Consider the following 17,862-nt stretch of genomic DNA (forward strand, 5'->3'; position numbering starts at 1 on the left):
GTCACTTAAGAAATCCACACTCTAAAACTGTATGGGATATTTTTGACCCATAATGAGTAAATATTGCACAGAACAAAGCTCTGTTAAAATGACCCCATCCTGGGTTTAAAATGACCCAAAGGTGGGTTGTTGTTGTGCTACCGTGGAGTAAAATAACCCAGCACTTGGGTTAAAACAACCCAGCATTGGGTCAATTTTATCCCCGCGGTGTGCTCTGTGCAATATTTTCTCATTATGGGTCAAAAATAACCCAGACATTGTACGAGTGCATGAATTTACTTTGGTATTATTGAACATAGCACCTTGGTTTTTGTCTTCGTTGTAAGATGCAGTCTAAATAAAGATTTAAGAAAAAAGTGTGCACTTTAAACCACCGGTTGGGTTATTTTACCCAAACGTGAATTGAATACAACTTACATGCTATGGTGCATAAATATGGCAAACATTTAGTACAATGGTATATTTGCCTTTTTGCATATGCAGACAATGATAATGTTACATGCATAATATTAATATTTCATGCAGACCTAACAGTTAAAACCGAAAACCCATGATTATTAGTTAAACCATTGTTTTTACCAAATAAGCATGATTTTGCAACAAAAACCATAGTTAAACCGTGCTTGCATGATTTTACCAAATACCAATAAATATGTGATTTATCAATATTCTTTGTTCATATTTTCTTTCTGTCCTTAACATCAACCTGCCAAAAGGGACTAAGGTTAAAAATTTGCCAATTTTGGCAAAATCTGGCGCATTTTACATATTTATGTATTATTAATGTCAGGGTTACCACACCTTAGTTAACTTCAAATTCAAGGACCTTTCAAGGACTTTCCAGGTCCAATACCCTCAAATTCAAGGACTTAATGTGGGGACACATATCAAGTAAGAGTAAGGTTACATTCTGTTACCTTTTAAGATACATTGTTACTGTTCCCTTTTGAGGGAACTCGCGCTGCATCACTGCGGTGACACTTTGGGGATGCCTCCAGTACATCTGAATGTGTATAACAAATTCAACCAATGGTGAGGCTTAATGACAAAGACAGGGTGATGCGGGAGCCAGGAAGTATTTCGCTATCTGAAATATTGCCAAAGACGGCGTTACAGGGATGCAGGAAGTATGGCAAGGGAGACGCAGTGTCTCGTTCCCTTCTCAGGGAACAACAGTTACAGATGTAACCCGAGACGTTTTCATGTGTCAAACACAACTATGCAAAAAAGCATTTTGGTATGAATCATCATTCGCATACAGAGGATATAAGCATTTAAAGCGAACAGTTTAGCATGTGTGCTTAAAAGGCTAGAAATTCTATGATATTATCCTACACTACACAGGGAATAATATTGATTTTTTCCCCCAGAAAACTTCTTAAATAAAATAGATTCAAGCACTTTCAATGACCTGTATCCAGAGGTGTAAAGTACTTGAGTATTTTTACTTGATTACTGTACTTAAGTATTATTTTGGGGTATTTTTACTTTACTTGAGTACAATTTAAAATCATTACTTTTACTTTTACTTAATTACATTTTTTAAGAAAAAAAAGTACTTTTTCTCCTTACAATTTTATTTACAGTCAAAAAGTACTTATTTTTTAGAGATCACTTTATTCTATTTTCCCTTACTCTTACCAAACCAATTGAATTGTGCTGACGGCCAGTTTAATTTAAATGTTATATATTTTCCTTGGCCGAGATACAGCGTGCCACTCCCTGAAATTCATACGGCTGTAGCTCAGGCACCTTAAGTCCGGACGTTCGCCCTTCGGGTCCCTTATCCTACCCGAGAGGGCCTTTCCAACGAGCCAATCACCGACTCTCTAACCGTTTCTGCGGCCGATGATCTTCTGAATTTCAAACGTCCGTAGCTCGGTCGCCTTAAGTCCGAGGCATTCGCCCTTGGCATCGCTTATCCTACATGAGAGGGCCTTTCCAACGAGCCAACCCTGACTCTCTAACCCTTTCCGGCTGAAATACAGCGGTCATTCCAACGGCCGTAGCTTGGATGCCTTTGGGATGCTTATACCCAAGGGGACTTAAGGTAAAATCGAGGAAAGGACTGCAGTGTCTCGGCCGGGGAAACAGCTAGAGACTCGTGGGTTGCCCCGTTGGAAAGGCCCTCTCGGGTAGAGTAAGGGAAGGGCAAATGCCCCGGACTTAAGGCGCCCAAGCTAAGGCCAAGGGAAAATCTGGGATGGGTTGGCCATATGTTGGCCCGGGAAAGGTTGGATGGATATCTGACCTGAGTTTCAGACACCAGGAAGTCTCTGCTCACGTTCCCTGCTATTTGCAGCCTCTCTATGAAGACCTTGTTCACACTGTCAAGCCAGATCTGATTTTGGTGCATGTCTGATTGGACAGACTTACTGTCCACATTGTGTATCACAACTGTTTAGATCCAATCTGTGCGTACTGTAGTGTTTTGCCATTTTCCTGATTATCTGCACTGTTTCTATGGCAATGACGTCATACTGGCACAACAATCGTGTTTACATTTTACGTGATGCGACAACATGACGTAAACTAAAAGCTACAAAAATGCGATCAAAGCAGTCAGACTTAAATGTATTTCTGGAAATGTGATTTGAAAAGTATTTCAAACCATCTCTGTATATAGCCTGAAACGGAAAAGAAAAAAACAGATTTCATGTGCTTTTTTTAAATACAAACAGTTGTAAGGCAGCATAAAACCTTGTATGTGGTTAATTCACTTCATGTTTTTAGAGATTAAAAGCTTAAACAAGAATCTATAGTTTTCATTCTTCCTGATACTTTTACTTTTTTAATACTCAAGTAAAATTTTAATGTTGTACTTTTTTACTTTTACTCAAGTATGATTCTTGCCAGATACTTTTACTTTTAATTGAGTAAAATTTACACAAAGTACTTGTACTTTCACTTGAGTAACATTTTTGAGTACTTTTTACACCTCTGCCTGTATCTATGTATGTATATTTTCAAAAACTTCCCAGGGCCTTGAATTTTTTCCCCCCAGATTCATAAAATTTAAGGATTTCAAGGACCGTGGGAACCCTGTAATGTGCAATGTCCCTGATTAAATAAATAAATAATAAAAATAAGAAATGCCAAAAACCGTGGTAAATACAAATAACCAAACATTTTTCAACATAATTTTCATATGGGAGGCAATGAGAATATTTAAATTTTCACCCTAGCCCTAACCTCACATATTTTCAATAGTGAATCTGATGATTATAACATGTTTGTGACAGCAAATGTGATCATGGTCAGCACACAAACACAGACCTCAATTACCCAGACAACACTGGGGCTCAAATTCATTAACCATTCATTGGTATTCATGAGTTATGTTAAGTGAATGCACTGAGAGGGCATGTCAGATCAGCCAAATGTCTAATTGTTATTCTTTCACGATGACTAAGCAAACTGTAATGGAGAACAACACGAGCAGTGGATTGACCATTATAGGATAAAATGTGTATAATAGAAGTTATAACGTAACTAAAACATCCACATTTTGTTGTGTTGTAAATCTACCTATTAGTAAAACTAATTATGGCACAACCTTTGATCCTCACACCAACGGCAATAAAACAATTCTGCAGGATATTGTGAGGTGATTTGTTGTCGAGTGCAGTTAAAGTTTGATGGACCTGATAGTTAGACATTGAGAGCTAGAGGTGTTACAGCGTTGGTTCGGTCAGACGAGACTGCGGACAGAAAGCAGATCTTATATAGAGGCCTGTAAACATACACAGGTAGGTGAAACTTACATAATCCAAAATTCTCAATGTACATTAAACTGACCTGCCATGAAATGAATTGAAACATCATACAGTATATTTCTACAAACAGAAACAGAAAGAAATGATTGTGTTGGAAATAGTTTCCGGCTTCCTTTGTGTGTTGTGAAGCGTATAAGAAAACAGTTTTTTTATGGTGGAACACAAACACTGAACTCTTTTGTGGGAGGACATAACACAATTTCTCTCTCTATGTGTGTGTGAGAAAGAAAGAAAGAGAGAGAGAGAATATTCTAGTCTCTTGTGTGGTGGGTTTAATTTTGTTGGCTGCAGGCACTGCAGGTTGTACAGAGATGCGCCTTGATTCATTCCCACACACAGCAGTCTGACAGGATTTAATGTGGACAGTAGCACGGCTTTGAAGCTATAAGGTGCCTTTTTCTGAGAAGGATTTTACTTTATGCAAGGCTTTTGATTCAAAGTTCTCAAAGATGCAGAAGTCTTGCTGCTTTTTGCATAAAGTATACATAAAATGTAGAATTACAGTAAATAGTCGGGGTACATTTTAAATATTTACATGCCGTTGTTTTATTACCTTAAATGAGACATAATTACGAGCTGATTTACATGTAAATGGGAAAGCTATAAGCAACAATAGTCCAATAAGGAATTCAGGATTCAGCATTTTTTTTTAATAGCACAATTCTGACTGTTTTGTACAAACGAAAACATTTTACATATTTGAATAGCCGCAATCTTCCTCAGAGGAACCATAACAAGCACATAACAGATGATATGCTTTCTGAATGCATTATCATAACAAATATGCCCTCACTAGATATATGTAGCAATGATGTTAATAATTGTATTTTTAAATACAATCTCATATCTGTATCCTGTATGGCACTACACTGTAAAAAAATTCCGTAGAAATTGCAGCTGGGTTGCCGGTAACTTACCATAGATTTAAATGTATGTTTTTTACTGGCAACATTTTGTTCAAAGTTAAATGAACATTAAACATTTACAAGTCTTTGTCTTTACAGAGTAAAAAACAGCATCAAGCAAAACATTCTGGGAAACAAAATCTGAAGTAAAAAACAGAAAAAGGTTGATGATGATTTCTGGTTCCCAGAATGCTTTGCATGAGGCTGTTATTGTATAGTTTTATTCTGTAAAGATAAAGACTTGTTAATATTTAAAATGTATTTAACTTTGAACAAACTCTTGCCAGTAAATCACATAAATGTAAATCTACGGTAAATTACCGGCAACCCAGCTGCAATAACATTGTAATTTCTACTGATTTTTTTTACAGTGTACGTATGATGTGTTGCATTATGTAATGAAAGGTGAAAGTGCACCTGAATAATGCACAACTTATATTATACAATAATTGATTGCAACATCAGTATAGAGTTAATATGTGACGCAGTCTGTAAAAACCCAGCTAGTCGTCTTTGTGATTAACTACATAAGGTTTTCTACATAAAATCATCCTAGATAATGTAAAGAACATAGTGTGAAAATATGCTATCTTTAATATTGACAGATTAAGGTCATGTCAAACATTGAAATCAATGATTGAGATTATGCTAGCCTTTATTTCACATGCAGATGGGGTTTTGGTTAAGTCATCCAAGATAGGAAACGGATGCGTTTTATGTACAGTATCTTATCAGTAACGTGCACAGTATATTTTCTCCATGGTTCAAGTTGTCCTTGTTCTGTTTTTAAACAATTTCTTGTTCCTAAACAATCCAGATTGGTAAAACTCAAAAACTCATTACATCAAGTCTCAGAAAAGGACGCTAGCTGGTCAAACTCTTACTCTACAGTCAGAACTAAAAGTTTTATAGGTGCAGATAATCTTTCAAATGCAGAAATTAACATCAATTTATTGCAGGAAAATGGTACAGAAGTCTACTGTCGCTGGGCTTGCGATGCTGCTCCTAGCAGCGGTTGCCACGTTTTTGGCTGTTTTCTTCAGTCTGCGGGCCAAGGCGTCTGGTAACGGTTACTTCAAAGCAGCGGTAGCGGCGGATGCTGGGCCGTGCTCGGAAATCGGCAGGTTTGAGGTCATTTTGTATAGCCAAAGTCTGAGAAACGTAACTTGAAGATCATATAATGCGGAATGATCTGCCGGTCGTGACACGATCTGCTGACACTGTAGCTGTCTTTAAGACTCGGCTAAAAACCCATCTCTTCCACCATTACCTAACTTCCTAATTACAGATTTACTATCTTTATTTACCCTTCTCTTTATCTCTTTCTCTATCTACCTTCCTCTTTATCTAAAAAAAAAAAAAAAAAAAAAAAAAAAAAACTACTAACATACCCTTGGCTATGTATATTGTGTTGGACTTGATGAGACTATTTCCAGTGCACTTATGTATTGCTGTCTTATGTTGCCATAATTGCTTCTATTGTTTACCTCACTTGTAAGTCGCTTTGGACAAAAGCGTCTGCTAAATGACTAAATGTAAATAATGCATTAATTATACCAATGTGAATAACCTGATGAGGAACTTGAAGGACCACTTAAAAAAGGTAGCCTGAAAAATTCCACAGATTAATTCAAGTTAATATTTTTATTATGAATGAATTTGGCTGAATGAATAGGTCAGATGAAATAGAAAGCATGACACTTTTTAAATGTAAGCATTTTTTTTTATAAAATCCAATTACTCTATTAAACCTCTGCTTTTTAAAGCTGTATGTACGGTTTCTTATCAAGCTTGTTTTTGGTACTTGAAATGATCAAACTTTGGGGTTTGTTTGCAGGGACATTCTTAAAAAAGGAGGATCTGCTGTAGATTCTGCCATTGCTGCTCTGTTATGCGTTGGTTTGATGAATGCTCACAGCATGGGCATCGGTGGAGGGCTCTTTTTCACTATTTATGACCCCAAAACAGGTATTAGCTCACATCAACCATCCACATGGTTTTCAGCCTGCAGTATCTGTGAGCATAAGATTACTATATATAGATCTACAGTGTATTGAGAGGTTACGTTAGTGTTTATTTTTTTACAGGAAAAGTCGAAACCATCGATGCACGTGAGACGGCCCCTGCGAACGCAACCAGAGACATGTTTGGAAATAGTACAGACCTTTCCCAGAAAGGTATCTATTAACTACATGACAGAAACTGGGGAAATTATTTATAAAATGGGATTTACACCCTGAGTGGCCTTGTGATGTACTGGAAAGCATGATAAGCATCAAAAACTATAAACGCAATCTCAACAATCAATAACTCGCAGCTGAACGTGTTTTTCATAGGGTTAATGTTGTACTGGGTAGGAAGAGCTTGGAAACTCAGCTGAGATGCATATGGTTATGTGACAACAATGTATGCATGATCAAATAACTGGCATGCATTTAAAAATTATCATTTTTTTGGCAGATGCCAAAAAGGAAAATTCACCTATTTCGTGTAGTTACAGTAATATAATACACATTTGCATTTTTATATAGTATAAAGAAAGATATGTTGTTTAACTTTAAAAAGTAAGTGTTCGTACTACCTTAAATTTTGAGTTAATTCAACTTTTTTAGGTTGAATTAAGGCAGCACGAAAATTTAATTTTTTTAGTTACATTTTCACTCTTATCCACAGGTGGTTTGTCCATTGCTGTCCCAGGGGAGATTCGGGGGTATGAAATGGCATACAAACGCCACGGCAAGCTTCCATGGAGAGAACTGTTCTTACCAAGCATACAACTGGCACGAAACGGCTTTCGTGTTGGCAACGCTTTGGCCGGTGCCATTAATTCAAACAAAAAAACTATCATGAATGACAAAACATTATGGTAGGCATAAATTGATATTTAATTATTCTCATTTTAAAATTTAAATGAACACCAAGTATTTTTTTTATTGTACATGGTCATTGTAGCTTCATACTTGCAATTGGGGGGTTAGTGACATAAATGAGCAATTAGTGATCTCAACAAACTTTTTAACTTATTACTGGTCAAAATTTAAAATGGGAAGTTGCAACACTGATTTCATCAAACTTAAAAAGTTAAAGATTTAATAAGGTGTGCTTAGAATGTGTCTGTGAAGTTTCAGCTCATAATAACTTACATACTATTTAAATGCCTTTTTTTGTGCAGAAGTGCTGTTTTCATGTGTGTACCTTTAAATGCAAATGAACTACTGCTTTCAGTTAAATATAGATCAGATTCCTGTAAATACAGTCTGAGACAATATTATCTATAGCGGCATTAGTGCTAACAAACACATTTAGAAAAGCTTTTGGGAAAGTTAACCAGTCAGTCAGTGGCTGTGGGCGTGGCTTTGTTTGTGTGACATCACATTAACAAAAGAATCAAAAAAGCATATCTAATGAGACTGGGTTGAGTGGTTTTGTTCACCCACTGCTAACACACATTTATGTCCAAATACCTTTTAAAAAATTCTTTTGCATAATATGGGCCCTTTAAGACCCTTTTGGCAGTGTATATGCATCAATAATGTTATTCATTATTTTGCTCTCTTGGTTTCGTAGTTCTGTGTTTTGTGATTCCACCGGCAACATCCTTCGGGAAAACGACACAATCATCTTTGCCAAACTGGCTGACACTTACGAGCACATAGCCGAGAATGGGCCAGATGCGTTTTACAGCGGCCCGCTGGCCGAGAACCTCGTGAGGGATATCCAAGCTGCAGGTTCTGTTTTATTACTTCACACCGAGAACTTGAAAACTGACTTAATAAAATGCAAATGAGGTGAAACTTATCTATGTAGGACTTGTTCCTCCAAAACACAATTCATTTTAACAATCCTAGGTTTAAAAATACAATGGTCAACTTGTAGAGCAATTAAGTTATCAGCTCACAAAGTCAAAGGTTCAATTTTCCAAGAACCACAAAAACTGATAAAAATTTATACCTAGAATGCACTTAAATTCATTGTGGAAAAAAGAATAATAAATGTAAATTTGGCATGCGGTGTACAGTAATGTATTTCATTACATGTTAGATATACTTGACTGCCCATCAGTGTTAAAAAGTGCCATTTTGCTGTTAAGCTTCTGTTGAGGCGGAAAGAAGCTGTGGTTCATTGATTCCTAAATATTCTACATCTCACTAAATCCTGCAGTGCCATCAATAGTTCACCCCATGTAGAGGTGTTGAAGAATGACACACAATTGTTTAATAATGAGTAAATCAATAACTCACCAGGTCTGATCTTGTTAAAATGCTTAGGATCATGTTGTGTGTGTTGTAGAGGGGATTATAACCCTGGAGGACCTGAGAAATTACAAGCCTTTGCTTGATGAGAACCCACCTACTGTTAACATAGGAGAATACGCAATGGTGACTCCCAACGCTCCTGCCAGCGGACCCGTCCTCACTTTAATACTCAACATCCTGAGCGGTAAGAACATGGTACAAGTATCCCTCAGAAATTTTTACTATGGTATTTGTAGCAGTGTTATTTTAGTTTTATTACAGTCATATATTAGAAATTATTTAATTTTTAATTTTTCATGTTTTACACTCTTAAAATGCTGGGTTGTTTTTAACCCAGCATTGGGTTTAAAAGGGACAAACCCAACATGTGAGGTTGTAATTTAACCTATGCTGGGTTGTTTCAACCCAAAATGTTGGGTGCATGGTTTTAACCCATTGTTGGGTCAAATATTAACATTTTCTGGGTTAATTTAACCCAATGACTGGGTCCCTTTCTGACCCAAAGCTGGGCTGAGAATAACTCAGCATTTTAAGTGTAGTTAAAAAATGTGCAACTTTGGTACAAGCTTTTGTCATTTTATGATTTATTTTAATTTGTTTTACAATAATATTCCTATTCAGGTTAAAATTATTTTACTTCATTTTTAGTTTTGAATATCATTTCATTTAATCATTTTAATGTGTCAACTTAATATTTAGGCTCATAGTTTTTTTTATTTGAATTAACATACATGTCTTCTTTACCAAGAGGGGATATTAGTAAACATAATAAATGCATTAACTATGAACAAAAAATGTGCAATTTCAGCCTGATCTCACAAGAAATCGTACATATTTTACGAGTTGGCTAATTCGTATCAATTCATACAAAGTTAATCTTGCAAAATTGAATAAACAACAACGAAACCTAACCGCACCCCTAACCCCAATGTCACAGGGGTAGGGATGCACCGATATGGAATTTATGCCCGATACCGATAAGTCTTTGTATTTGGGGGCCGATAACCGATATATAGGCCAATAAATATACATATATTTATTTTCTGAGCATGATTGCAAAGACAAAAGACAAACAAATACAGTGGATATCTGGTTTTATTTTAAACCCTTTGGAATTTTCATTTCCATTACTTTGCATGTGATCGCTTTTGCTTTAGTACTGTCTTTGCTAAATTTCCTCGTACTGTCAAGTGTTTGTTGTACTGGCTCTTTGGTAGTGTGTAACGGTGTTTGTTTGGCAGTGATTTTCGTCTGATAGTCTTTATATATTTCGGGATGGCGAAACTTCTGATAATTTATTAGATAAGTAGTATTGAAGTTTTTTGATTTACTTCCCCCTCGCATTATCTCACATTTGCAGCTGTTGCTAATTGCAAGTTTGATGTCTTCCTTTTTCACGACGAAAAACTCCCAGACCGCGGACATCTTGTCTTCGCGCTATACTAGCATACTCTTATTAAGTCGCCCGCAACACGTGTCATCTTCGTGCTACATCACAGAAAGCACCAATTAAAACTCCACATGTCCAGCAATGAGCAAATGAAGTGGTTCAACAAGCCGAAATAATCCATTATTTATCGGCTTTATTTATCGGCCTATTTTTGCTATCAGACCGATAACGATAATATTAAAAATAAGCAGTTATCGGCCGACAAGATATGTCAACCGATATATCGTGCATCCCTACACAGGGGTCAAGGCAAATCGTACCAAAACTTACGAATGTGGTTGTATGAATTATTATATATTAGCCAACTGGTAAAATATGTACCAATTCTTGTGAGATAGCATTGCAATTTGCAAATATAGGTTTTCAGCATGTATTAATTGTTGTTAATGTTAGTTAATGCCAATAGATTTATTTGTGTACTTTAAGTTGCAAGGCCTAATTTTAAAAATGTATTAGTAAATGCCAAAATGAACATGAACAAAGATTAATAAATGCTGTAGAAGTGTTGTTCATTGTTAGTTCATGTTAACTAATGCTTTATTCATTAACTAATTGTTAACAAATACTACCTTATTGTAAAGTATTACCATGTTTTTTAAGGGGACAGAGAATGAAAAACCATTTTTACCTTGTCTTTGTTGAATAATGGTAGTCTACCTGCATTCACAAACATACAAAAAGTGCTAGACATGCTAAACATCTCAGTCTCATAAAAATTCCTCTTTTAGAAATGTCAGCCAGAAAACAGCCCAATCTGAAAAACTGATGCTTATGACATCACAGGCATCTCACTGCCCCTCTACTTTAAAATAATTGGCTACATTTTTTGAGTGGCAGCAAAGTCAGCCAATCAGTAATGAGATTGCAAGTTAAACCAGTAGGGGGAGCCAAATAGGTGCAAAACCACTTGTTTAAAATCCCCCACCCTAATAGAGCTATCTGAGAGAGGTTTTTTGGAAGCTTCTAAGGCATTACAGACCCGAACAAAAAAATATTTGTCTACATGTCACATCACAGAACAAGGATAAATACCCCGTTCAATCATTCTATGTCACCTAGTTTCAAATTTAGTTAATTTGTATTAGAACCACAAAAAGTAAAATCTAACATTGTTTCCTAAATAGCCATATTTTAATATTAATTTCAGTTTTACTACACATCATGTTTGTTTTTCAAGGGATTAGCCAAATCTATCCTGAACACTGAACAATTTTTCATAGATTTACATATGTGTTAAACAGTGCCATGCTATAAATAAATAAATAAATAAATAATATTATTAACTGAAAAAAAAACTTAAATCACTAAAAATTGCAAGCATTGTTCAATCAAGAAGTAACATGTAGTTAAAAATACACTTAATCACATTAAAGGACTTTGTACTTAATAAACTGTTAAGATTTTGCCTGAGAGAAAATAACATTTTGTTGGTTTCTGATTAAAGAATGACCATTAGTCAGCAGTGAACTTCAAGTTTTCCTACTGTATGAGCTATTAAAATCCCTCCACCTTTCATTCGACTGTGCCGACTCTCCCCGTCTCCCACATCAACATTAACGTGGGCTGTTTGCTACTAATTGGACACAAACCAAGCATGGAAAAATCCACACAGCCAGTGTGTTTCCACCCTTTCCTTAGGGTTCAACCAGCAGGGGATACAGCGAAGCAGACTGTCATCTGAGATTCATCAGCTTTGCTTCGTAACGGCGAGCTGGAGTCTCATGGCTCTGTGTCTCGGTCAGACACCCACTCTGTGGCTTTACTGATGAGATACTTAGTCATTAAGCTGCTGACAGCCAGAGCAAGGTTGTCAATAAACACTGTTAGCACTTGTTTTTTTTTTTAAATGTATTCAGCCGTTATGAAACCTTTCCATGCAGGATCACCGATAATTGTTTCGAACAGACGTGTCTGGATAAAGCGCCTGAAACAATGCGAGAAGTTTTTTAGTCTAGAACTGGGTCGGTTTTACTTTTAAAACAAAGCTGTTTACACAGAAATGACAATAATTTATTCACCCACAAATTCAAAGCTGTTTTGTTTCTGAATATTCACATTGCTCTGTTTTATACAATGAAAGACCGTAAAAATAGGTTAATAGGATTCATGTATTATCATCATCAGTATTACTGCTATGTAAGAGTCACAGACTGAAATTCAACTCATATTTAGCCAAAATTAAAGTAATATTTGCAAGGTTACATTGCCAGACTCTGTAATGGTTAGAATTGTGAAAGAGTAAAATTGGTGAGCTTATGTTTATTATAATATTATATGTTTAATATCAATGAAATGGTTTATAGTAGATTTATACAGTTTTTAAAACTCCTGGTCACTTTAGGATAAAAGTAATCAAATTATAAGAGGTAATTGGAATGACATAAGCTAGGGCTTTTGATAAATAAAATGCAATAAATAAACCAAACTCTTTCTCTCATCCAGGTTTTAACTTTAGCCCAGACAGCGTCTCCACCACAGATAAGAAAATCCTCACCTATCACCGTATAGTGGAGGCCTTCCGATTCGCATATGCCAAAAGGTCTATTCTGGGTGATCGAAATTTTCTCAACATCTCTGATGTAAGTTGGGTCAACTCTAGGTCCGTACCTGTAAAACACAACAGGAGGCACGTTAACGGTGCTTTTTTACATACAACAAAACAGGGATGGATGCTGTCAAGCTTTAAAATGACAGAAAAAGTAGTTCATGCAACTCATGCATTGCATCTTCCAAAGGCACATGGGCAACAAACCAAAATTACACAAATGCAAATCTTCCCCTCAACCTTAGCATTAATTTTGGTTTGTTTCTAGGACAAAACATTTTGCTTAAGATTTGGAATGTAGCACGTTCATTAAAAAGGACCATGCAAAGTACATAAGTATTTGAACTGTTTAACAGTAATGTTTAAGGTCTTAAAATATCAATGCATTGCAAAAAGTTGCTAATGCATTATTTTTTTGAATGCAGAAATACTTAGAAGACCATATCAGAAATCGTACATTATTTTCATCCGCTATCCTGCTTGTAACAAATTAATTGGGATATATTAGTGGCAAACCTCTGATACACCAGTCATGATCAAAGCCTTTACAGAAACTGACACACACTGTGTGCAACACTAATCACAGAGATACAGTGCTGTTGAATGCCATCCTTTTGATCAGATGTTCTTTCAAGCTGTAGTTTATTATTGTGCCGTGGTAATGATCTGATTTTCACCTCCACATCATCACTATCAGTTCATCCAGAACATCACCTCAAAGGATTACGCTGACATGATCCGACAAAAGATCACAGATGACACAACACAGCAGGAGGGCTACTACGAACCCGAGTATTTTATTCCGGACAATCACGGCACGGCGCATCTGTCGGTGGTGGCGGAGGATGGAGCCGCTGTCTCCGCCACCAGCACCATTAATCTATAGTAAGCATTTACCTTTTAAAGTCCCTCGTGTTATTATGCATTGCATATCTTTTTATATGCAGTAACAGCCCACACAGACAACGCACCAAAGACAGTAGTTAACTTACAGAACAATGCGAAGTACCTGCCAACGTGTGCGCATGCGGAGTAGGTGCTTTGCATTTCCGGCGTGTCGAATAAACCGGAAGTGAAATATCAGCAACAATTTTAAATAAATTCTTAATTTATTGATTAGACTGTTAGAAACACGACTTGAGATAAGATACATTTTTCAATAAATAAATAAATAAAATAAAAATTCAAATAGTTTTTGACGCCTCTATAACAAGTTAGTCACGTGACCTTATTAACACTCGTAAGAAAATAGGCTTTATGCCCGGCTGCACTACTTCCTGAACTTCAGCCAGCTCCTTGTTTCCTGTCTGCCATTATTGGACAAACTGATTAATCCAGGTGTTCCTGACCTCAGTAGTCACAACAACAATAATCAGACACACCTGGATTAATCAGTTTCTCCAATAATGGAAGGCATTAAGCCTATTAACCATGGTTTTACCACAAAATAACCATGGTTTTGACAACCATGGTTTTCAAAAACCGTAGTTACACCATGCTTACTGTAGTAAAACCATGGTTTTGGTGATAGTAATCAATACCACAAAAAAAAACATAGTAATTTTCGTAAGTTTGGACTTTTTAGCGTTATTGTTGCATAATCCCTACCAAATGTTTTACTTACTACAATTTAAATACTGTGTTTGCAAAGTAAAAAAAAAACCCACCTTTACCTTTATGTTTTTCCAGCTTTGGCTCTAAGTTCATGTCAGATTCAACAGGGATTATACTCAACAATGAGATGGATGACTTCAGCTCTCCTCTGATTACTAACAATTTTGGAGTTCCTCCTTCTCCCAATAACTTTATTGTACCAAGTGAGTAAATATGATAAAATTTATGGTATATGTTTGCATTTGTAAATTGCCACCATCATTTAGTGCACAACATTAGATCCCTGAGTGTTCCTGTAGCTCAACTGGTAACGCATTGCCATAGCAACATAAGGGCCATGGGTTCATTACCCAAAAAAAACCACCCAAATGGCCTTATCATACACCAGGCCAGGCCCAGCTCAGTTATCTTTGTCACGTTGTTTAAATAGCAAATGCATTTGCGCCAATATGGGCGTTCTGGTCTAAAAACAAGGTGTGTTCAGGTGCATTGCTGGCGTGTTGCTGTTTTGAGGCAACTAAAATAAACTACGCCATTGACCAACTAAAACCTGGTCTAAAGTCAATGGCGCAATATTGCTTTTGTTATTTAAAGAGCGCATTAGTACACTGTAAAAAATAAAAAGTTGACTTAACTTAAATTTTCAAGGCAACTTGCTGCACAGCTTTTTGAGTTTACTCAACTCTTGGATGAAGTAGTTCACCTAACTCAATTTACGGAGTAATGTCACCAAGTTGAACCAACTTAAACTGATTAGGTAATAAGCAAATTTCTATGTTTACTCAACTAGTGACTAAGTTGGGTAAAGAGTAATTTAGTATATCCAAATTTAACTAATCTACATGTTTTGGACTGTGGGAGTGTACACAGAAAGGTCTCATAAACAAAGTCTTTGTCTGACTTAAACCAGAGACCTTTTTGCTGTGAGGCAACAATGATGTACGCTAACTCATTGTGCTGCCCTCTACACTGAACACACACTTCTCAATCATGGTAACGATGAATAAACATAAATCTTTAAACATTACTCTAAATACAACATATAACTAACATTAACAACATAACAACATAAATAAAGCCAGCAAACATTAAACCAGTCATCTTTTTTAGTAAATATTAACCAAAGAAGTGAACATGTCACAATGCATGCTGGGAACCATTCCGACCATTGTTTTTTTTTTTATTGCTTGTTCAGATTACTCAGTTTGGCAAGTTGGGTGAACGAATTGGACAAAAACTTTTACATCTAAGTCCAGTCAACAAAATAATATTTGTTAGCTGAATGATTATGCTCTTTTCATTCAGTGAACACAAAATAATCAACTGACGCCCTTCAACAAAGAAATCTTTGTTCAAGTTACTTAATGTTCTTTGTTGAATGAACATTTTAAAGTTGGATTTTTTACAGTGTAGGAAAAAGATATAGGAACTAGCCTTTTAGACTGTGTGCCAGGCGCAAACACCATTTTAAACTAGCAATAGTGGATTCGGACACACCCTTTTAGACTGTGCGCCGTGCGCTTTAGGCCTGGGCTTAGATTGTTAAAATAGGGCTCTAAATGTATAATGTGAATGCAGTGTAAACCATTTTGAACTATAACTAATACCCATGAACCTTGGAGGATATTATAATGATGTGTTTAATTAATAGTGTCATGCTTTTGCTTAGATAAAAGACCGATGTCTTCTATGTGTCCTGCCATACTGCTGGATAAAAACAACAAAGTTAAGATGGTGGTCGGAGGCTCTGGTGGAACAAGGATCACTACGGCAGTAGCCCAGGTGATAAAGATACTCCATTATTTCTCTGTATTATTGTTTGACTCTATTGACTCACGCATAGCGGGTGTCCTTCGTGCAGGTGATCCTAAACTCCTTGTTTTTTGATTACGACCTTGAAAAATCAGTAGTGGAGCCGAGGATTCACAATCAGCTCAGTCCTAACACCACACAGGGAGAGCCTGACTTTAACAAGGTGGGTTGAGCATTGTATGTAGACGTCAAATGATAGTTTTCTTCATGGTCTTTAGTTCTCCATACATTTGTGGTTTGATTCATCACAACTTACTTAATCTTAACATACAGGCAGTGTTGGAGGGTCTTGCGCAGAAGAACCACTTTACAGAAGTGTTAAAGTCCACGGTCTCTGTGGTTCAGGCTATAGTGCGATATAGTGATGGACTTCGTGCCAAGTCAGACCCACGCAAGGGAGGCTACGCGGCTGGGTACTGAACACTGCATCCGACTCATCGATCCGGATTTCCAGTCCAGCTTCAGGCAAAAGACTTAATACCTAAGGACATTTTCCCCAGAGCTGCTCGGAAACAACCCAGTGCCTTCATTAGAGATCCAACAAGCCTCAGAGTCGCCTCTGGCAGATCAAAATCTCCATTCATGACTCCACCACCATTTTTCTCTTAACATTGATCCTTGCTCGTTCTGCATTCAGTGAAAATTCAATTTCAAATACTGGCTGACAAATACACGCACAAAGAAAACCGTTTAATCTTTTGATTAAATCACCTCGTCCTGAATTTAAGATCCATATCATGTTACCATGGAGTGGTAGGCTATTTATTTCTAAAAATAAATTTATTTGACAAGTGATTGTTAAGTTTAAAGCTGGTCTTTTATCCACACTAAGATTTGCATCCAGGCCAGTGAAGCTTTTACAGGACTAAGCTGAAGCTTCTCAGGGGAGCAAGTTTTAATCATGCTAAAGTTTAAATACTCATTTTAATGTCCCACGAGTATGACGCCCTACCAGGGACACAACAGCTGAACATCAGCATCATTTATGCTTACATTTCCAGGAGATGGACAAAAACACATGTTAAAGGGGTCATATTATGAGATTTTTATAAAGATGTAAAATAAGACTTTGATGTACCTAGATTGCAAACGTTAAGTTTTAAATCAAAATACCCAACAGATTATTTATTATAGCATGTTAAAATTGCCACTTTGTAGGTGCAAAAATCTGCCGTTTTTGGGTGTGTCCTTTAAAATGCATAATGGTGATTTTTCTGAAATTGAAACTTGACATTTTTTTCTCTCTCTCTTTCTCTCTGCACTAAATGTCAGTGCTGTGGTTGGATAGTGCAGATTATGGGGCAGTATTATTGTAATAAGACTTGCTATCTACCTCACAAAACAGGCAAAATCTAAATGACGAAATCCGTTTTTTTTTGCACATGTAAGATTAAGGTCAGAACTTACTATAACCATTATTTTTAGAGGATTTAAAACATATTTCCTATAAAATTATTAATTTTTTTTAGATTATCATTCATAAATTATCATTACCCCAACATGA

At 36.4% G+C, this 17,862-nt stretch overlaps 1 protein-coding gene across 1 annotated transcript; it reads left to right on the plus strand.

Annotated features, from left to right (window-relative positions):
• Positions 1-3,633: 3,633 nt before the first annotated feature.
• ggt1b (gamma-glutamyltransferase 1b) lies at positions 3,634-17,656 on the plus strand. Its single transcript, XM_065257647.2, has 13 exons — positions 3,634-3,749; positions 5,641-5,805; positions 6,519-6,649; positions 6,769-6,858; positions 7,355-7,547; positions 8,249-8,409; positions 8,972-9,121; positions 12,830-12,966; positions 13,630-13,817; positions 14,622-14,749; positions 16,216-16,328; positions 16,408-16,521; positions 16,632-17,656. Exons 2-13 carry the CDS (start codon positions 5,645-5,647, stop codon positions 16,776-16,778), a joined length of 1,713 nt encoding a protein of 570 aa, XP_065113719.1. The 5' UTR covers positions 3,634-3,749; positions 5,641-5,644; the 3' UTR covers positions 16,779-17,656.
• The last annotated feature ends 206 nt before the right edge of the window (positions 17,657-17,862 follow it).

Source organism: Paramisgurnus dabryanus, chromosome 10, assembly GCF_030506205.2.
Source record: "Paramisgurnus dabryanus chromosome 10, PD_genome_1.1, whole genome shotgun sequence".
Lineage (NCBI taxonomy): Eukaryota > Metazoa > Chordata > Actinopteri > Cypriniformes > Cobitidae > Paramisgurnus > Paramisgurnus dabryanus.

Bases quoted from the DNA above. Each gene is read 5' to 3' on its own strand.
- ggt1b (XM_065257647.2), top strand. From the start codon at position 5,645: ATGGTACAGAAGTCTACTGTCGCTGGGCTTGCGATGCTGCTCCTAGCA. The intron at 5,806-6,518 runs GTTTGAGGTCAT...GTTTGTTTGCAG, and splicing joins CCGTGCTCGGAAATCGGCAG to GGACATTCTTAAAAAAGGAG. The intron at 13,818-14,621 runs GTAAGCATTTAC...ATGTTTTTCCAG, and splicing joins ACCAGCACCATTAATCTATA to CTTTGGCTCTAAGTTCATGT.